Below are 22,887 nucleotides of genomic sequence, written 5' to 3'. Positions count from 1 at the left end.
CATCGGCCTGTTCTTGTAACCCCAGATCACATCGCACTGTTCCTGTAACCTGGGATCCGGGATCTCATCACCCTGTTCCTGTAACCAGGGATCACATCGCCCTGTTCCTGTAACCCAGTTTCTGGGATCTTAACACCCTGTTCCTGTATACCGGGATCCGGGATCTCAGCGGCCTGTTCCTGTAACCCGGGATCACATCGCCCTGTTCCTGTAACCCAGTTTCTGGGATCTTAACACCCTGTTCCTGTATACCGGGATCCGGGATTTCAGCGGCCTGCTCCTGTAACCCGGGATCTCATCGCCCTGTTCCTGTAATCTGGGATCTCATCGGCCTGTTCCTGTAACTTGGGATCTCATCGCCCTCTTACTGTAACCCGGGATCTCATCGCCCTGTTCGTGTACCCCGGGATCTCATCCCCCTGTTCCTGAAACCTGGCATCACATCGCCCTGTTCCTGTAACCCGGGATCTCATCGCCCTGTTCCTGTAACTTGGGATCTCACCGGCCTGTTCCTGTAACCCGGGATCTGGGATCTCCCAGGCCTGTTCCTGTATCCCGGGATCTGGGATCTAATCGCCCTGATCCTGTAACCCGGGATCTCATCGCCCTGTTCCTGTAACCAGGGATCACATCTCCCTGTTCCTGTAACCCGGGATCTCATCACCCTGTTCCTGTAACCCGGGATCTCATCGCCCTGTTCCTGTAACTTGGGATCTCACCGGCCTGTTCCTGTAACCCGGGATCTGGGATCTCCTAGGCCTGTTCCTGTATCCCGGGATCTGGGATCTCATTGCCCTGATCCTGTAACCCGGGATCTCATCGCCCTGTTCCTGTAACCAGGGATCACATCCCCCTGTTCCTGTAACCCGGGATCTCATCACCCTGTTCCTGTAACCCAGGATCTCATCGCCCTGTTCCTGTAACCCGGGATCTCATTGCCCTGTTCCTGTAACCCGGGATCTCATCGCCCTGTTCCTGTAACCCTGGATCTCATTGCCCTCTTCCTGTAACCCGGGATCTCATCGCCCCTGTTCCTGTAACCCGGGATCTCATTGCCCTGTTCCTGTGACCCGGGATCTCATCGCCCTGTTCCTGTAACACGGGATCTCATCGGCCTGTTCATGTAACCCCGGATCTCATCGCACTGTTCCTGTAACCCGGGATCCGGGATCTCATCGCCCTTTTCCTGTAACCAGGGATCACATCGCCCTGTTCCTGTAACCCAGTTTCTGGGATCTTAACGCCCTGTTCCTGTATACCGGGATCCGGGATCTCACTGGCCTGTTCCTGTAATCCGGGATCTCATCGGCCTGTTCCTGTAACTTGGGATCTCATCGCCCTCTTACTGTAACCCGGGATCTCATCGCCCTGTTCCTGTAATCCGGGATCTCATCGCCCTGTTCGTGTACCCCGGGATCTCCTCGCCCTCTTAATGTAACCCGGGATCTCATCACCCTGTTCCTGTAACCTGGCATCACATCGCCCTGTTCCTGTAACCCGGGATCTCATCGCCCTGTTCCTGTAACTTGGGATCTCATCGGCCTGTTCCTGTAACCCGGGATCTGGGATCTCATCGGCCTGTTCCTGTATCCCGGGATCTGGGATCTCATCGCCCTGTTCCTGTCACCCGGGATCTCATCGCCCTGTTCCTGTAACCAGGGATCACATCGCCCTGTTCCTGTAACCCGGGTTCTCATCGCCCTGTTCCTGTAACCCGGGATCTCATCGCTCTGTTCCTGTAACCCGGGATCTCATCGCCCTGTTCCTGTAACACGGGATCTCATAGCCCTGTTCCTGTAACCCTGGATCTCATTGCCCAGTTTCTGTAATCCGGGATCTCATTGCCCTCTTCCTGTAAACCCGGGATCTAATCGCCCTGTTCCTGTAACCCGGGATCTGGGATCTCATCGCGTCTTCCTGTATCTCGGGATCTCATCCCCTGTTCCTGTAAACCCGGGATTTAATCGCCCTGTTCCTGTAACCCGGGATCTGGGATCTCATCACCCTGTTCATGTATCCCGGGATCTGGGATCACATCGCCGTATTCCTGTATCTCGGGATCTCATCGCCCTGTTCCTATTACACGGGATCTCATCGCCATGTTCCTGTAACCCGGGATCCAGGATCTCATCGCCCTGTTCCTGAAACCTGGGATCTCATCGCCCTGTTCCTGTAACCCGGGATCTCATTGTCCTGTTCCTGTAACCCGGGATCTGGGATCTGATCGCCCTGTTCCTGTAACCCAGGATCTCATCGCCCTGTTCCTGTATCCCGGGATCTGGGATCTCATCGCCCTGTTCCTGTAACCCAGGATCTCATCACCCTGTTCCTGTAACCTGGGATGTGGGATCTTATCGCTCTGTTCCTGTAACCGGGGATCTCATCGCCCTGTTCCTGTATCCCGGGTTCTGGGATCTCATCGCCCTGTTCCTGTAACCCGGGATCTGGGATCACATCGCCCTGTTCCTGTAACCCTGACATACCCCCCTAGCCCCCTCCCCAGAACCGTGCCTGCAGCCCAGGACTTCCTTCGCCCACTCCCGCTCCCCTTCCCCCTGCACCGCCCCCCGTGTGCCTATGAGCTGGGACATGTGTGTGCTGTGTTATTAACGTGATTGTGTTGAGTATCTTGCTGCTGGCTGGGATACTGTTGCAGGACTGAACAGGAATCCGGGTTATGTTGAAACCAGTTGACATTTTATTTTTAAATATCATATGAATTTTTTGAAATTAGTCCTGATGACTCAGGCGGCCAAGAATGAGTGTCTCTATTCAGAGGTTTGGGGAGCAAAATATTCATTGAATTGGGGACAATTGAACTACTTTGACAAGAGGTGATTGGCCTGCTCCCTGAGCACAGACCTGTCTCTGAGGGTTCAGCAGGGTTTCTGGTTGTTGCGGGAGCGCTGAGTGTGAAAAGATTAGCTCTGTTACTGTTGCTCATCGTGCAGTGGCGTTGGAGAGCAGATCACTTGATGCTTGGCAACGGGATCTCGAGTTAACATCAGCTCCTGAAGCAGTGTGTACGTTTCACACGTCAGAGCAAAAGCATTCCTCTGAAATTAAGAATAGGAACACCACAATGAGCCAGAAAACCATGTACAAGCCTTGACTACTGGAGAATCACAGTATCCTGTATTTATAATATACACACACACACACACGCACACACACACACAGACAGGGGGCTGGATCCTGTATTTATAATATACACACACACACGCACATAGGGGGCTGGATCCTGTATTTATAATATACACACACACACACACAAACACACACACACACAGGGGGCCAGATCCTGTATTTATAATACACACACACACACACACACACACACACACACACACACACACAGGGGGCTGGATCCTGTATTTATAATATACACACACACACGCACATAGGGGGCTGGATCCTGTATTTATAATATACACACACACACGCACATAGGGGGCTGGATCCTGTATTTATAATATACACACACACACGCACATAGGGGGCTGGATCCTGTATTTATAATATACACACACACATGCACACACGGGGCCAGATCCTGTATTTATAATATACACACACACACGCACATAGGGGGCTGGATCCTGTATTTATAATATACACACACACGCACATTCGGGGCTGGGTCCTGTATTTATAATAGACACACACACACACACACAGGGGGCCAGATCATATATTTATAATAGACACACACACACACGGGGCTGGATCCTGTATTTATAATATACACACACACACACGCACATAGGGGGCTGGATCCTGTATTTATAATATACACACACACTCACACACAGGGGGCCAGATCCTGTATTTATAATAGACACACACACACACACACACACACACACACACACACACACACACACACACACACACACACACACACACAGGGGGCTGCATCCTGTATTTATAATAGACACACACACACACACACAGATGAGGCTGCATCCTGTATTTATAATATACACACACACATATGCACACAGGGGGCCAGATCCTATATTTATAATACACACGCACACACAGGGGGCTGGATCCTATATTTATAATAGACACACACACACAGGGGGCTGCATCCTGTATTTATAATAGACCCACACACACAGGGGGCTGGATCCTGTATTTATAATAGACACACACACACACACACAGGGGGCTTGATCCTGCATTTATAACACATACACACGGGGCTGGATCCTGTATTTATAACACACACACAGGGGGCTGCATCCTGTATTTATAATAGACACACACACACAGGGGGCTGGATCCTGTATTTATAACACATACACACGGGGCTGGATCCTGTATTTATAACACACACACAGGGGGCTGCATCCTGTATTTATAATACACACGCACACACAGGGGGCCGGATCCTGTATTTATAATAGACACACACACACAGGGGGCCGGATCTTGTATTTATAATACACACGCACACACAGGGGGCCGCATCCTGTATTTATAATACACACGCACACACAGGGGGCCGGATCCTGTATTTATAATAGACACACACACACAGGGGGCTGGATCCTGTATTCATAATACACATGCACACACAGGGGGCCAGATCCTGTATTTATAATAGACACACACACACACAGGGGGCTGGATCCTATATTTATAATATACACACACACAGGGAGCCAGATCCTGTACTTATAACACACACACACACAGGGGGCTGGATCCTGTATTTATAACACACACACAGGGGGCTGTATCCTGTATTTATAATAGGCACACACACACAGGGGGCCAGATCCTGTATTTATAATAGACACACACACACAGGGGGCCAGATCATATATTTATAATAGACACACACACACAGGGGGCTGCATCCTGTATTTATGATAGACACACACGCACAGGCGGCCAGATCCTGTATTTATAATAGACACACACACACACACACACACACACACACACACACACACACACACACACACACACACACACACACACAGGACTGGATCCTGTATTTATAATATACACACACACAGGGCTGGATCCTGTATTTATAATACACACACACGAGGCTGGATACTGTAAGTATAATACACACACATGGGGCTGTAATCTTTACCTATAAAAAGTATCATATTGCACCTTTAACGCAGTAAGTCAGAGTGTGGAGCACAGAGTGTTCATGAGAGAGTGTTAACAGTTTGTTAACAGAGAGCTGAGGTCAGGAATTCGATGTAAGTGGGAATTCAGTGTTGTTTAGCTGCTATCCCTCCGGTAGCGGGTGTGTGTTTTTCTCTTCAGTTCCAAGCTAGGAAACTTAGTAACTTAAACTAGATAAAACAATGAATTCATACAACTAAAATAATCGAATCAATGTAAAAGAAAATGAAGTAAATAAATAAATGATGTCAGATAGACCCAGTAGCTAACGTGGGAGTTTGAGGGGGGCATTTTGATTCTGGAAACCATCAGTGCAGTGAAGTGTCTGCAGCTTGAGATACTTCAGCTCAAAGTTGTTGAGCTAGAACGGGATTTGCAGACATTGTGTGCATTAGCGAGGAGAAGAGTTACCGGGACACCATGATCCAGGAGGCAGACACACACCTTAGGTCAAGTAGAACTTTTGAGTTGGTCAATGGTCAGAGACAGGAAGGTGCGACAGTGAGTCAAGCAGCTATGGAGGTCAGGGATAGAGTAATGCAAAAGCCTCAGCACTCGACTTTGCCAAACATGTTCAAGGTATTAGCTACCTGTGAGGACGAGAGCAAGCAATGCAGGGAGATACATGTGTGGGTGAGAGCAAGCACTGCAGGGAGATACCTGTGTGGGTGAGAGCAAACACTGCAGGGAGATACCTGTGTGGGTGAGAGCAAGCACTGCAGGGAGATACCTGTGTGGGTGAGAGCAAGCACTGCAGGGAGATACCTGTGTGGGTGAGAGCAAGCACTGCAGGGACAAACCTGTGAGGGTGAGAGCAAGCACTGCAGGGAGATATCTGTGTGGACGAGAGCAAGCACTGCAGGGAGATACCTGTGTGGGTGAGAGCAAGCACTGCAGGGAGCTACCTGTGTGGATAAGAGCAAGCAATGCAAGGAGAAACCTGTGTGGGTGAGAGCAAGCACTGCAGGGAGCTACCTGTGTGGGTGACAGCAAGCACTGCAGGGAGATACCTGTGTGGGTGAGAGCAAGCACTGCAGGGACAAACCTGTGAGGGTGAGAGCAAGCACTGCAGGGAGCTACCTGTGTGGACGAGAGCAAGCACTGCAGGGAGATACCTGTGTGGGTGAGAGAAAGCACTCAGGGAGATACCTGTGTGGGTGAGAGCAAGCACTGCAGGAAGATACCTGTGTGGACGAGTTCAAGCACTGCAGGGAGATACTTGTGTGGATGAGAGCAAGCACTGCAGGGAGCTACCTGTGTGGACGAGAGCAAGCACTGCAGGGAGATACCTGTGTGGGTGAGAGCAAGCACTGCATGGAGCTACCTGTGTGGACGAGAGCAAGCACTGCAGGGAGATACCTGTGTGGACGAGAGCAAGCACTGCAGGGAGCTATCTGTGTGGGTGAGAGCAAGCACTGCAGGGAGCTACCTGTGTGGGTGAGAGCAAGCACTGCAGGGAGGTACCTATGTGGGTGAAAGCAAGCACTGCAGGGAGATACCTGTGTGGGTGAGAGCAAGCACTGCAGGGAGATACCTGTGTGGGTGAGAGCAAGCACTGCAGGGAGATACCTGTGTGGGTGAGAGCAAGCACTGCAGGGAGCTGCCTGTGTGGACGACAGCAAGCACTGCAGGGAGATACCTGTGTGGGTGAAAGCAAGCACTGCAGGGGGCTACTTGCGTGGGTGAGAGCAAGCACTGCAGGGAGCTACCTGTGTGGATGAGAGCAAGCACTGCAGGGAGATACCTATGTGGGTGAGAGCAAGCACTGCAGGGAGATACCTCTGTGGGCGAGAGCAAGCACTTCAGGGAGATACCTGTGTGGACGAGAGCAAGCACTGCAGGGAGATACCTGTGTGGACGAGAGCAAGTACTGCAGGGAGATACCTGTGTGGGTGAGAGCAAGCACTGCAGGGAGATACCTGTGTGGACGAGATAAAGCACTGCAGGGAGATACCTGTGTGGACGAGAGCAAGCACTGCAGGGAGATACCTGTGTGGGTGAGAGCAAGCACTGCAGGGAGATACCTGTGTGGGTGAGAGCCAGCACTGCAGGGAGATACCTGTGTGGGTGAGAGCCAGCACTGCAGGGAGCTACCTGTGTGGATGAGAGCAAGCACTGCAGGGAGCTACCTGTGTGGATGAGAGCAAGCACTGCAGGGAGCTAACTGTGTGGGTGAGAGCAACCACTGCAGGGAGATATGTGTTTGGGTGACAGCAAGCACTGCAGGGAGATACCTGTGTGGGTGAAAGCAAGCACTGCAAAGAGATACCTGTGTGGGTTGGAGCAAGCACTGCAGGGAGATACCTGTGTGGGTGAGAACAAGCACTGCAGGGAGATACCTGTGTGGGTGAGAGCAAGCACTGCAGGGAGATACCTGTGTGGGTGAGAGCAAGCACTGCAGGGAGATACCTGTGTGGGTTGGAGCAAGCACTGCAGGGAGATACCTGTGTGGGTGAGAGCAAGCACTGCAGGGAGATACCTGTGTGGGTGAGAGCAAGCACTGCAGGGAGATACCTGTGTGGGTGAGAGCAAGCACTGCAGGGAGATACCTGTGTGGGTGAGAGCAAGCACTGCAGGGAGATACCTGTGCGGGTAGACCACGCACTGCAGGGAGATACCTGTGTGGGTGAGAGCAAGCACTGCAGGCTGGATGGACAAACTAACCATGGCACAGGATGCCAATGAAGGTGAGAAGTGAAAAGGAACATGACAGACAGACAAACACACACGACAGTGACAGGAGACAGTATAATCAGAGACAGAAAGAGAGAGAGATAGAGGGTGCTCCCAAGGCCATGTTGCCTGCCTGGTGCCAGGATTAAAGACCTTTCCCTCTCGGGTGAAGAGAAACATGGGGTGGAGAGGCTTGAGGATCCCGTTCTGGTGGTCCACGTAGGAACCAAAGGCATAGATAGAACCTGAAATGCTGTTCTGCCGAGAGTGAGAGCAGCTAAAGTCCAAATTTTTAAGAAATCAGCCTCGAGCAATAATCTCTGGATAACCTGAGCCATGCAGCAATTGGCACGGGGATAAAGAGATTAGAAAGTTAAACGTGCGGCTCAAGGAGTGATGTTGAGGTTTTGCTTCAAGGGCCAGTGGTACCGGTGCTGGAGAAAGGGGGAGCTATCACACTGCAGTGGGCTGCACGTAAACTGGCCTGGGTCCAATGTCCTGGCAACTGGAATAACCAGGGCAATGGACACGGGCTTTAAACAAATAAAGACAAGATGGAAGGATTCAAGAGAGGGTAATTGCAAAAGCAGCAGAGGAAATGTCAAAGTTCTAGAGCAGGGCAGCAGTTAAAAATATGAAGAGCGGATGAGAAAGGGGCAGTGAGAGTAACAAGGACTGACTCAGGTAAGGTCAGGGATAATTCAGAAAAAGTCAAAGCGAAAGGCGCTATTGTCTGAATGCGAGAAACACTGGCTTAAGTGAATTAGCACAAAATGGAAACAGTCAGGTCTAATAGGCACTCGGGAGACATGGTTGCAAGGTTTCCGAGGCTGGGAAACAAATACTCCAGGGTAGATAACTTCTCGTGTTAGAATCAGTTTGGGCGAGAGCAGAAAACAATCGCGGGAGCTGTTTATCTGCCCTCTAACCGGACTAGTGTAGGGAAGGGTATAAATCAGGAAATTAGAGGTGCCCGTAGTAAGGGTAACACAGTAACCACAGAGACTTTAATCTTCATATAGACTGAGCAAACCAAATTGGCAGTAATAATGTGGAGTGTACCAGTGCAATGTCTACGAGGTAGGTTGCTTGATCTGTATGTTGAGAAGCCAACTGGGGAACAGGCTATTTTGAATCTAGTATTGTGCAACGAGAAAGGGTTATCCGATAAACTTGTGTGAAAAAAAAAGGGGGGAAAGGCCTCTATGTAAGAGTGAGCATAATTGGGTAGAGGTTTATATGGAGTTTGAGTGTGATTTAGTTTAGTTAAGTCCAATAACTGGGGCCTTAAAACTAAACAAAGCAAACTTTGGAAAACATAAGGGGCTGGCTGGGTGTTACATTAAAAGATATGATGGTAAACAAGCAATCACCAGTAATGAAAGATGCTTGAAATGTTTAGCAAAGTGAGTAGACTAGCACGAGACATAAAGACAGATCGCAATTGTTTTTATAGATGTGCAAAGGGGAAGAGATTAGTGCAAGTAAATGTGGGCCCATTAGAGGCAGACAGGTGAAATTATAATGGAAAATAAGGTAATCACGTATAATCCTGATTTTAACTCCTCTTTATTATGGGTTAGTTAGCTTAACATCTGCAGTTGGCAAAATGCTAGAGCCTATTATTAGGGTCATGGTAACAGGGCACTTAGAAAATCCTAATCTGATTAAGAAAAGTCAACACATCTTATAAAAGGGAAGGAAAGCAGAGTTAACACTTCGAGTCCTTATGACTCTTCTTTAGAGCCATGGGAACTTTGAAATGTTAACTCTCTTTTTTTTCTCTCCACAAGAGGCTTTCGGTCCTGCTGAGTTTTTCCAGCATTTTCTGTTTTTGTTTCAGATTTCCAGCAGCCGCGCTGTTTCGCTTTTATTAAAGGGAAGAAGTCCTGTTTGACAAATTTGTCCCCGGTTTTTGAGGATGGATAAGGGGGAACCAGTGGATGTGGTGTATTTGGGTTTTCAACAGGCATCCAGTAAGGCGCCGCACAAGAAGTTACTACACAAAATTAGGGCTCATGAGGTTGGCGGGAATATACTAATGTGGACTGACGACTGTTAATGGACAGGAAATGGAGAGTAGGAACAAGTGAGACATTTTTGGGGTTGGCAGAGTGTAACCAGCAGGGTACCACAAGGATCAGTACTTGCAATCTATGTTAATGATTTAGATGAAGGGGCTGAGTGTTATGTATCCAAGCTGGCTGACGACATGAAGTCAGGTAGGAGAGTAAGCGGTGATCAGGGCCCTGCCAAGGGACATAGACGGGTCAGATGAGTGGACAAGAGCGTGGTAATTATAACAACAACTTGTATTTACATAGCATCTTTAATGTAACGGAACGTTCCAAGGAGCTTCGCAGGACTGTTATAAAACAAAGTGAGACCCTGAGCCACTTCAGGAGATATTAGGTCAGGTGTCCGAAATCTTGGTCAAAGAGGTGGGTTTAAGGAGTCTTTTCATGGAGGAAAGTGAGGTTGAGAGGCAGGGAGATGTAAGGAGGGTATTTCAGAAGTTGGGGCCTGGGCAACTGAAGGCATGGCCACCAATGGTCCATAAGATGTAGGAGCAGAAGTAGGCCATTCGGCCCATTGAGTCTGTTCTGTCATTCAAATGAGATCAAGGCTGATCTGAAAATCCTCGACTCCGCTTTCCTGCCTTTCCCCCATAACCCTTGATCCCCTTACTGATTAAAACCCTGTCTATCTCAGCCTTGAATGTATTTAAAGACCCAGCCTCTACAGCCCTCTGCAGGTAAAGAATTCCACAGATTGACTATCCTCAGAGAAGAAATTCCTCCTCATCTCTGTCTTAAATGGGTGACCCCCTTACTCTGAGATTGTGCCCTCCGGTCCTAGGCTCTCCCACAAGGGGGAACAACCTTTCAGCATCTACCCTGTCAAGCTCCTTGGCTGAGCGATTAAAATTAGGATGGGCAGTGGGGGCCAGGGTTGGAGGAGCGCAGATATCTTGGAGGATTGCATGGGGTGGGGAGGGGGTGGTGTTAGAGATAATAGAGATAGGAAGGGCTGAGGCCATGGAGGGATTTATAAACAAGCTCAACCAAGAAAAAAAATTTGGAGGCGTAGCGAGCAGTGAGGACGATACGAAGATAGGCCAGCAGAATTATACAGAAAAACGACAGCTGGAATCTCATACAGAGAAGTACAAAGTGGTGCATTTTGATAGGAGGGGCAGTATTGACTTCATGCTCTACAGAATGGGTGGGCACAGAGGGACCTGGGAGTGCATGTGCACAGATTTTTGCAAGTTGCAGGACATTGAGAGGGTGGTGAGTGTACGGGACCTTGGGCTTCATGAAAGCGGGGAAGCTGTTAGATCTGGACGGGGCCCCAGCTCGAGAGCTGCCCCCCGCCCCCACCAGATCTGGTCGCCACACATCAGGGAGGATGCGAGAGTCCGTGAGAGGGTGCGGAGGGGGATTTACCAGAACGGGTCCAGGGATGGGGGTGCGGTTTTAGCGACAGGGTTCGGTTCGAGAAGCTGGGATTGTTCCCCTTGGAGCAAAGGAGATCGAGGGGGGGATTTGATCGAGGTGTGAACAAGATGGTGACAGGTTTGGATAAGGGAGAGAAAGAAAGGCTGGTCCCATTGGCTGACGGTACAAGGAGTAGAAGGTCACAGATTTAAGTTTTTGGACAAGAGATGCAGTGTGGTGGGGGGTGGGGGGGATGTGAGAATGAACTTTTTTTGCGTAGCGAGTGGTGACCTGGAACTCGTTGCCCATGAGGGGCGTGGAAGCGGAGATGATGAATGATTTCAGAGGGAAATTGGATGGGCACTCGAGGGAAATAAACTCACAGGGGCTCGGACAGGGGAGTGGGGCTGAGTGAGTTGCTCTATGGGGAGCTGGCGTATGGCCGCCTCCTGCACTGTAACTGACTCTGATTCTAAGACGCTGCTTGACTGGCAGCCAATGTAGCTCAGTGAGCACAGAGATGACAGCGGAGTGGGAGTTGCTGTGAGTTTATGAAGAGGAGATTGTGGGAGACCAGCGAGGCGCACATTGGAGCTGTTGAGATTGGAGGTAACGGTGACCTGGATGAGCAGCAGATGAGCAGAGGCCGGAACAAAGTCAGGCGTTGTTACAGAGGCAGAGTTAAAAACACTTCACTGACAGAAAATGGTTTATCTTCAAGAGCTAAGGACATTCTGGAAGAGTTTCTATGTTTGAAAAGACACTTCCTTAAAGGTTCAGTGCTGTTCCCTGGTGACTGCTGTTCCTGGAAAAGACAGCGTTTCACAGGAAAATGTAATGAAGCGGCTTTAAAGAAGCTGGAATCCTCTTGACCCCGGGTGGGCCGTTTACAGAAAGGGTCACATGGTGGTTTATGGCTTTGAGGGAAAAAACATGCCTGGAAAACTGTGTTCAAAAGCTGGGTCGGCTGCTTTGCTTTGGGGGAATCGAGAAGGACCAACTGCTTGAGTAAAGAAGACAGCAGCTCCTGAAGCTCCGGATTCATTGGGAAGTGAAAGGGGGATGGACATTGCTCCAAAGTCGCTCTACGTTCTGAAATTGACTGACTGCAAGTTTTCCCTGAAGTCCCCCTGAAAAAGTAGTGCAAAAGGCACCGACTGTTTCCCAGGCCAACCCTGAGAGACTAACCGGACAGCCTGGATGCCATTTCAAGGACTCCACTATCTATCCTTTTCCCTTGAGCCATTGACTTATAACCTTTTGGCAGAATTCCTCTATTTTATTTTAGTGTGTGGGTGTGAGTGTGAGAGCGGGCGTGTGAGCGGGGGAGAGAGAGAGAGCGAGAGAGAAAGTGTGTGTGTGTCTGAGAGAGAGCACGAGTTAGGGTATTTAAAGTAATTATTATAGTTTCATATTTCATACTGCATGTTAATAAGCTCTGCCTTTTTACCTGACAAGCCTGGTTTTATAAGCAGCTAATAATGTTGTTGTTTATTGAAGGATCCAGTGCATCGAGTGATCTTTCTGTGACTCAGAGGGAAAGCAGAAATTTGGCCTTTTGACTAGTGGGATGAGTGCCACTGGCTTGGCCAGCATTTATTGCCCATCCCTAATTGCCCTTGTTCAGAGGATATTTAAGAGTCGACCACATTGCTGTGGAGTGGAGCAGCGGAACGAGAGACAGACTGTGTATTCCTCTTATCTGGGTTTTTAACAGGCGGTCTTGGTGACAGAGCAAATATGTAGTCCGAAGTTCATCTTGGGATCAGTTGTGACACTGAGGTTTCGAGTAGGCTGGCTTACTCTCAGACTGTTACCAGGGAGGGGAGAGGGATGAAGTCAGTAGCTAGGAAATGGAGTTTGGAGTGAAGACTGAAAACAATAGCTTCATTCTTCCCAAGAGCAATGGCAAACGGGATATAATGTAGTCCAGGCGAAGTTGTCCAATTTAGTGGGAAAGGAAAAAGCCAAATATCTTTTTGAATTGAGCGAGACTGGGTAATGTTTGCATTCCGAGAATCTGGGTGTCCTCGTACATGAACCACAGATAGTTCACACGCAGATACAGTAAGCAATTAGAAAGGCAACTGATATGTTCGCTGTTCTTACAAAGACTCGGAGTATAAGAGTCAAGAAGTCTTGCTACAATGAGGTAGAGTGATGGTGGAGGCCTCACCTGGAGCTCAGTGTTCAGTTTTGGTCTCCTTACCTAAGGGAAGACACACTTGGCCTAGAGGGAGTGCAATAAAGGTTCACTAGACTGGTCCCTGGGATGACAGGACTTGGGGAGGCAGTGGTGGAGGGGTATTGCTACTGGGGACCCAGGTTCGAATCCCATCCCGGCAGACAGTGGAATTCAAATTCAATAAAAATCTGGAATTAAAAGTCTAATGACAACCACGTCTTAAAAAAATCATCTGGGTCATTAATGCCCCATTTAGGGGAGGGAAATCTGCTGTCCTTACCCGGTCTGGCCTATATGTGACTCCAGACCCACAGCAATGTGGTTGTTTCTTAACTGCCCCCCTGAAATGGCCGAGCGAGACCCTCAGCTCAAGGGGCAATTAGGGACGGGCAATAAATGCTGGTCTCGCCAGCAACGCATACACCCCATGGACGAGCGAAAAAAAACTATCCTAGATCTATATTCCCCGGGGGAGGGGGTAGAAAAATGAGAGGTTGTCTAATTGAAGCATATAAAATTCCGAAGGGACTTGACATGGAAGATGTTGAAAATATGTTTCTGGGGAGTCAAGAACACAGGATCACAGGCTCAGAATAAGGGGGTCAGTTATTTCGGACTGTGATGAGGAGAATTTCCTCTTTTATTTCAGGCATCCTGGAGTCTTTGGAGTTCCTGAGCCCAGAGAGCCACGGCTGCTCGGTCATGGAGCTGGGTGGAGGATACAGGGAGCGGGTGGAAAAAGTGGAGCTGAAGCCCAGGATGGCGGAGCTGGTTTTGGTCTACTCCTGATCCTATTTCTTCTGTTCTTGTGGTAGATTGTTGAGTGCTGCGAGGATTAGGGGATACAGGGATAGGGAAGGAAGGTGGAATTGAGGTAAAAGATCAGCCCTGATCTTATTGAATAGTGGAGCAGGCTCGAGGGGCTGAATGGCCTCCAAACACTTCCACTTCTTATCTTCCGAAAAAGTCTGAAGGTGGTTCACAGGAGTGCGAGCAGACAACGTTTGACATTGAGCTACGTAGGAGATGACCAAAAAGCTTGGTCCAAGCGGTAGGTTTTAAGGAGCATCTTAAAGGAGGAGAGATGAGTAGAGAGATGACGAGGTTTAGGGAGGGAATTCCAGAGATGTTCGCCGCTGAAGGTTTGGCCACCAATGCTGGTGCGATTAAATTCGGAGTTGCTTAAGGGGCTAGGATTGGTGGAGTGCAGATAGCTCGGAGGACGGTGGAGTTGCAGGGGGTTACAGAGATAGGCAGGGATGAGGGCAGAGAATCTGAAAAGGATTAAATTGGAAATGTTGCTTAATTAGGAGTCAATTTATGTCAGCGAGCACAGGAGTGATGGTGAAGGCGATTTGGGATGGCAGGAGAGGGTTGGATAAGCTCAATTTTATGGCGGGTGGAATGTGGGAGAGCAGCCAGGCATTGGAAAAGTTGATAAAAACCAAAAATCTGCGGATGCTGGAAATCCAAAACAAAAACAGAATTACCTGGAAAAACTCAGCAGGTCTGGCAGCATCGGCGGAGAAGAAAAGAGTTGACGTTTCGAGTCCTCATGACTTTTTCGGAAGATAAGAAGTGGAAGCGGATGGAGGCCATTCAGCCCCTCGAGCCTGCTCCACTATTCAATAAGATCTGGGTCATGAGGACTCGAAACGTCAACTCTTTTCTTCATTGGAAAAGTTGAGTCTGGAGGTAACGAAGGCGTGGATGAGAGTTTCAGCAGTGAATTAGATGAGGGAGAGGCTGAATCGGGCGAAGTTACAGAGGCTGAATTAGGCAGTTTAGTGATGGCGTGGATATAGGGTTGGAAGTTCATCAATGACCTTCCTTCCATCATAAGGTCAGAAGTGGGGATGTTCGCTGATGATTGCACAATGTTCAGCACCATTCGCGACTCCTCAGATACTGAAGCAGTCCATGTCCAAATGCAGCAAGACCTGGACAATATCCAGGCTTGGGCTGACAAGTGGCAAGTAACATTCATGCCAAACAAGTGTCAGGCAATGACCATCTCCAACAAGAGAGAATCCAACCATTGCCCCTTGACATTCAATGGCATTACCATCGCTGAATCCCCCACTATCAACATCCTGGGAGTTACCATTGACCAGAAACTGAACTGGACCAGCCATATAAATACTGTGGCTACAAGAGCAGGTCAGAGGCTGGGAATCCCGCAGTGAGTAACTCACCTCCTGACTCCCCAAAGCCTGCCCACCATCTACAAGGCACAAGTCAGGAGTGGGATGGAATACTCCCCACTTGCCTGGATGAGCGCAGCTCCTACAACACTCAAGAAACTTGACACCATCCAGGACAAAGCAGCCCCGCTTGATCGGCACCCCATCCACAAACATTCACTCCCTCCACCACCGACGCACAGTAGCAGCAGTGTGTGTACCATCTACTAGATGCACTTCAGCAACTCACCAAGGCTCCTTAGACAGCACCTTCCAAACCCACGACCACTACCATCTAGAAGGACAAGGGCAGCAGACACATGGGGAACACCACCACCTGGAAGTTCCCCTCCGAGCCACTCCCCATCCTGACTTGGAAATATATCGGCCTTTCCTTCACTGTTGCTGGGTCCAAATCCTGGAACTCCCTCCCTAACAGCACGGTGGGTGTACCTACATCACAGGGACTGCAGCGGCTCAAGAAGGTGGCTCACCCACCACCTTCTCAAGGGGGCAATTAGGGATGGGCAATAAATGCTGGCCCGGCCAGTGAAGCCCACGTTCTACGAATGAATTTTTAAAAAATGTCAAAATGGCACCAGAAGAGAACATTCTGGATCAGCCTCTGAGAAATCGGTGAGTAGGGAACAGAGTTTGTGGTGACGACAGAAGAAAATGGTCTTCCCTATATTCAATTGGAGGAAATTCCTGTTGGTCCAGTATTGGAAGCCAGACAATTTCGAGACAATGGAAGGGTTGAGAGAGACGTTGTCTGGTCGGGGTGGATGTGGTCAGCGTGTACGTGGGAAGTGACGCTGTGTTTCCGAATGTTGTTTTGATAGGCAGCATGTGGATGAGAAATGGGGGACAACCAAGGGTAAATCCTAGTGGGGGGGGGGGGGCAGGGGGGTTGTAAATCAGGAAGAGAAGCCATGGCAAATGATTCTCGGACTGCTGTTGGGTAGATAAGAATGGGGGATCAGGTGAGAGCAGTCCCACCCAGCCGGACAACAGTGGGGAGGTATTGGAGGGGGAGGGTGCAGTCACCCGGGTCAAAGGCTGCAGAAGGGTCGGGAAGGAGGAAGGGATGGGAGGTGGGTGGAGGGGGAGGGTTGATCGGAGAAACACCACCCCCCCCCTTTCCTGGAAGCAGTAATGAAGAAAAAAGTCACTCACTGACTGAATGCGGACGATCTTGCTTCCTTTCAGCTGCTTGTTTTCCTGAGCTCTGGGAACACATTCTCATGAACATACTTAAATGAATGACCTGCCTCTGGGGAGTGGGTCAGTCACCCCACCTGCCTCTGGGGAGTGGGTTAGTCACTTGACCTGCCTCTGGGGAGTGGGTCAGTCACCCCACCTGCCTCTGGGGAGTGGGTCAGTCACCCCACCTGCCTCCTTTTAGGACGTTGGAGGCAGGTTATGCTGCCCATATTTTGCACCCTCCAACTGCACCCGTCCACCCCCAAGTCCTGTGTGTTTCTAACCCAGTCCCACTGCGTGCCATCGAACCCTCTTCCACTGCCCACCATGTGCCGCGTAATCTTCGAGGAGCTGCTCTCTGGCTATGGTGAATTTGACACAGAGGAACAATATGACTCACCGTTATCGACAGCCTCAACAGTCCACTCGTTGTCCTCCCATCAGGGCTCTGCTTCACGTTATGTGTCTGCGTTTTAACCATTGTCAGAAAAGCTTTCAGACCAGTCTCCGTAATCTGATTATCTGAGACAGAAAGAGAAACCAATCACCACCAGAAACTCAGTTAACCAGCAAAATCACTGCCAGCAACTCAGTTAACCACCAGCAATCTCAATTAACCAGCAAAACTACCACCATCAACTCAATTAACCAGCAAAATCATCACCAGCAACTGATTTAACCAGCAGAGCCTTTACTGGCAACTGATTTAACCAGCAGAGCCTTTACTGGCAACTGATTTAACCAGCAGGCTCAGCATTGGCAAATCGCTGGGACCTGGGGGTTATTTTGAGGCTCTAGCGAGCCGGGTGGATAAGACTGAGAAAAGGGATGTAACATATTTGGACATTTAGACGGCACGTGATAAGCTGCCATTTAAGAGGCCGTTAACACAAGATGATTGTTTCTGGCATTGGGGGGTTGGGAACATGGATTGAAGACTGGGGAACAGAGAACACGGGGCAGGGATAGATGGGTCGCTTCAGGTTAGTGGAGCGCCACAAGGGTCGGTGCTGGGGCTTCAGCTATTCATAAGGTACATCAATGCCTGAGGCGAGGGAACCAAGGCTTCACAAGGTGCATTCCTAGGGTGAGAGCGGGAGAAGATCGAGTGGAAAGGGCCCATATTCCCTGGACTTTAGAGGAATGAGAGGTGAGTAAATTAATTCATGGGGGGAGGCAGGGGTGTGTAACAAGGAGATGGCTGGGGTGGGCTATAACCTATCGAGAACTAGGTGGTCGCAGATCAACATCTTGAAGACTGAGATCGCTGGGATTTTAGGGAATGAGGGGATTGTGGGGTAGGGTAGGAAGCTGGAGACAGTGCAGGAGATCAGTCATGATTTGAATGAACGACTCGGGGGGCTGAATGGCTTACCCCAGCTTCTGTTTCCATAAACAGCAAAAATCCTGAACTGACAGAGCAAAAGGTGTGTGCAGACACCATCAGGAAGCACAGAATACATATTTGAAAGCCACCAGAATTCAGTTCATTTATACAGATTGAGATATGTGTAGTGGGCAGATAATTAGGGTAATGGCAGAGGGTGTGGGGGTTTGAAATGAGGTCTGCAGATTATCTCTGGGAAAAGGAGGGTGACAGGTATGCAGAGGATTATGACTCCATCATCACAGACAGCTTTCAAAACTTCACAACTGACTGGATCGACTCCAAGGCAACGACCAGTTAAAGCTTAAGAAATAATGCTCAATAATTCGATGGTCACCAGGGGACACTTACGTGTCAGGTTAAGGCTCATGAGGCAAAGGTTTCCAGGGAGATACACATTACCGTCCCGATGCTCGGCAAAATCAATCAACGGATTCAAAATCTCGGCAGCCTGCAGGAAGAACACAGGACTCGGTGACTCGGGCTGAAGCAGTGAGAATCAGTGACTGTGAGAGAGAGAGACTGGAGCAGTGAGACTCAGTGACTGTGAGAGAGAGAGAGAGACTGGAGCAGTGAGATTCAGTGACTGTGAGAGAGAGAGAGAGAGAGAGACTGGAGCAGTGAGACTCAGTGACTGTGAGAGACAAAGAGACTGGAGCAGTGAGACTCAGAGACAGAGAGAGAGAGAGACTGAGGCAGTGAAACTCAGTGACTGTGAGAGACAGAGAGACTGGAGCAGTGAGACTCAGAGACAGAGAGAGAGAGAGACTGAGACAGTGAGACTCAGTGACTGTGAGAGACAGAGAGACTGGAGCAGTGAGACTCAGAGACAGAGAGAGAGAGAGAGACTGGAGCAGTGAGACTCAGTGACTGTGAGAGAGAGACAGGAGCAGTGAGACTCAGTGACTGAGAGAGAGACTGGAGCAGTGAGACTCAGTGACTGTGAGAGAGACAGGAGCAGTGAGACTCAGTGACTGTGAGAGAGAGACTGGAGCAGTGAGACTCAATGACTGTGAGAGAGCGAGAGAGAGACTGGAGCAGTGAGACTCAGTGACAGTGAGAGAGAGACTGGAGCAGTGAGACTCAGTGACTGTGAGAGAGAGACTGGAGCAGTGAAACTCAGTGACTGTGAGAGAGAGACTGGAGCAGTGAAACTCAGTGACTGTGAGAGAGAGAGAGACTGGAGCAGTGAGACTCAGAGACTGAGAGAGAGAGAGAGACAGGAGCAGTGAGACTCAGTAACTGTGAGAACAGAGAGACTGGAGCAGTGAGACTCAGTGACTAGGAGAGAGAGTGGGAGCAGTGAGACTCTGACTGAGAGAGAGAGAGAGACTTGAGCAGTGAGACTCAGTGACAGTGAGAGAGAGACTGGAGCAGTGAGACTCAGTGACTTTGAGAGAGAGAGAGAGACTGGAGCAGTGAGACTCAGTGACTGTGTGAGAGAGACTGGAGCAGTGAGACTCAGTGACTGTGAGGGAGAGAGACTGGAGCAGTGAGACTCAGTGACAGTGAGAGAGAGACTGGAGCAGTGAAACTCAGTGACTGTCAGAGAGAGAGAGAGACTGGAGCAGTGAGAGTCAGTGACTGTGAGAGAGAGAGAGAGACTGGAGCAGTGAGAGTCAGTGACTGTGAGAGAGAGACTGGAGCAGTGAGACTCAGTGACTGTGAGAGAGAGAGAGAGAGAGAGACTGGAGCAGTGAGACTCAGTGACATTGAGAGAGCGAGAGAGATACTGGAGCAGTGAGACTCAGGGACTGTGAGAGAGAGACTGGAGCAGTGAGACTCAGTGACTGTGAGAGAGAGACTGGAGCAGTGAGACTCAGTGACTGTGAGAGAGAGAGACTGGAGCAGTGAGACTCAGTGACTGTGAGAGAGAGAGAGACTGGAGCAGTGAGACTCAGTGGCTGTGAGAGAGAGACTGGAACACTGAGACTCAGTGACGAGGAGGGAGAGTGGGAGCAGTGAGACTTGACTGAGAGAGAGAGAGAGACTGGAGCAGTGAGACTCAGTGACTGTGAGAGAGAGACTCGAGCAGTGAGACTCAGTGACTAGGAGGGAGAGTGGGAGCAGTGAGACTCAGTGTGTGTGAGAGAGAGAGAGACTGGATCAGTGAGATTCAGTGACTGTGAGAGAGAGAGAGACTGGAGTAGTGAGAGTCAGTGACTGTGAGAGAGAGAGACTGGAGCAGTGAGACTCAGTGACTGTGAGGGAGAGAGAGAGACTGGAGCAGTGAGAGTCAGTGACTGTGAGAGAGAGACTTGAGCAGTGAGACACAGTGACAGTGAGAGAGCGAGAGAGAGACTGGAGCACTGAGACTCAGTGACTGTGAGAGAGAGACTGGAGCAGTGAGACTCAGTGAATGTGAGAGAGAGAGAGAGACTGGAGCAGTGAGACTCAGTGACTCTGAGAGAGAGAGAGAGACTGGAGCAGTGAGACACAGTGACAGTGAGACTGGAGCAGTGAGACTCAGTGACTGTGAGAGAGAGACTGGAGCAGTGAGACTCAGTGACTGTGAGAGAGAGAGACTGGAGCAGTGAGACTCAGTGACTGAGAGAGGGAGACTGGAGCAGTGAGACTCTGTGACTGTGAGAGAGAGAGAGAGACTGGAGCAGTGAGATTCAGTGACGGTGAGAGAGAGAGAGACTGGAGCAGTGAGATTCAATGACAGTGAGAGAGAGACTGGAGCAGTGAGACTCTGACTGTGAGAGAGAGACTGGAGCAGTGAGACTCAGTGACTGTGAGAGAGAGAGAGAGACTGGAGCAGTGAGACTCAGTGACTGTGAGAGAGAGAGAGACTGGAGCAGTGAGACTCAGTGACTGTGTGAGAGAGAGAGAGAGAGACTGGAGCAGTGAGACTCAGTGACAGTGAGAGAGCGAGAGAGATACTGGAGCAGTGAGACTCAGTGACTGTGAGAGAGAGACTGGAGCAGTGAGACTCTGACTGTGAGAGAGAGACTGGAGCAGTGAGACTCAGTGACTGTGAGAGAGAGACTGGAGCAGTGAGACTCAGTGACTGTGAGGGAGAGAGAGAGACTGGAGCAGTGAGACACAGTGACAGTGAGAGAGAGACTGGAGCAGTGAGACTCAGTGGCTGTGAGAGAGAGACTGGAGCAGTGAGACTCAGTGACTGTGAGAGAGAGACTGGAGCAGTGAGACTCAGTGACTGTGAGAGGGAGACTGGAGCAGGGAGACTCAGTGACTGTGAGAGGGAGACTGGAGCAGTGAGACTCAGTGACTGTGAGAGAGAGAGAGACTGGAGCAGTGAGATTCAGTGACTGTGAGAGAGAGAGAGAGACTGGAGCAGTGAGAGTCAGTGAATGTGAGAGAGAGAGAGAGAGAGACTGGAGCAGTGAGAGTCATTGACTGTGAGAGAGAGACTGGAGCAGTGAGACTCAGTGACTGTGAGAGAGAGAGAGAGAGAGAGACTGGAGCAGTGAGACTCAGTGACTGTGAGAGAGAGACTGGAGCAGTGACACTCAGTGACTGTGAGAGAGAGACTGGAGCAGTGAGACTCAGTGACTGTGAGAGAGAGAGACTGGAGCAGTGAGACTCAGTGACTGTGAGAGAGAGAGAGACTGGAGCAGTGAGACTCAGTGGCTGTGAGAGAGAGACTGGAACACTGAGACTCAGTGACTAGGAGGGAGAGTGGGAGCAGTGAGTCTCTGACAGAGAGAGAGAGACTGGAGCAGTGAGACTCAGTGACTGTGAGAGAGAGACTCGAGCAGTGAGACTCAGTGACTAGGAGGGAGAGTGGGAGCAGTGAGACTCAGTGAGTGTGAGAGAGAGAGAGACTGGAGCAGTGAGATTCAGTGACTGAGAGAGAGAGAGAGACTGGAGCAGTGAGACTCAGTGACTGTGAGAGAGAGACTGGAGCAGTGAGACTCAGTGACAGTGAGAGAGCGAGAGAGAGACTGGAACAGTGAGACTCAGTTACTGTGAGAGAGAGAGAGAGACTGGAGCAGGGAGACTCAGTGACTGTGAGAGAGAGAGAGACTGGAGCAGTGAGATTCAATGACAGTGAGAGAGAGACTGGAGCAGTGAGACTCTGACTGTGAGAGAGAGACTGGAGCAGTGAGACTCAGTGACTGTGAGAGAGAGACTGGAGCAGTGAGACTCAGTGACTGTGAGAGAGAGAGAGAGAGAGACTGGAGCAGTGAGACTCAGTGACTGTGAGAGGGAGACTGGAGCAGTGAGACTCAGTGACTGTGAGAGGGAGACTGGAGCAATGAGACTCAGTGACTGTGAGAGAGAGAGAGACTGGAGCAGTGAGATTCAGTGACTGTGAGAGAGAGAGAGAGACTGGAGCAGTGAGAGTCAGTGACTGTGAGAGAGAGAGAGACTGGAGCAGTGAGATTCAGCGACTGTGAGAGAGAGACTGGAGCAGTGAGACTCAGTGACTGTGTGAGAGAGAGAGAGACTGGAGCAGTGAGACTCAGTGACAGTGAGAGAGCGAAAGAGATACTGGAGCAGTGAGATTCAGTGACTTTAAGAGAGAGACTGGAGCAGTGAGACTCTGACTGTGAGAGAGAGACTGGAGCAGTGAGACTCAGTGACTGTGAGAGAGAGACTGGAGCAATGAGACTCAGTGACTGTGAGAGAGAGAGACTGGAGCAGTGAGACTCAGAAACTGTGAGAGAGAGAGATTGGAGCAGTGAGACTCAG

At 50.0% G+C, this 22,887-nt stretch overlaps 1 protein-coding gene across 1 annotated transcript; it reads right to left on the bottom strand.

Annotated features, from left to right (window-relative positions):
* Nucleotides 1-2,675: 2,675 nt before the first annotated feature.
* LOC121274464 (leucine-rich repeat-containing protein 71-like) lies at nt 2,676-18,709 on the bottom strand (the record flags this gene model as incomplete). Its single annotated transcript, XM_041181806.1, has 3 exons — nt 2,676-3,056; nt 17,239-17,360; nt 18,577-18,709. Coding segments are annotated over 3 exons (381 nt in total), but the record flags the coding sequence as incomplete, so codon positions are not given.
* Nucleotides 18,710-22,887: the final 4,178 nt, after the last annotated feature.

This window comes from Carcharodon carcharias (genome assembly GCF_017639515.1).
Source record: "Carcharodon carcharias isolate sCarCar2 chromosome 36 unlocalized genomic scaffold, sCarCar2.pri SUPER_36_unloc_7, whole genome shotgun sequence".
NCBI classification, from domain to species: Eukaryota; Metazoa; Chordata; class Chondrichthyes; order Lamniformes; family Lamnidae; genus Carcharodon; species Carcharodon carcharias.
This window is presented reverse-complemented; position numbering and strand designations above follow the sequence as displayed.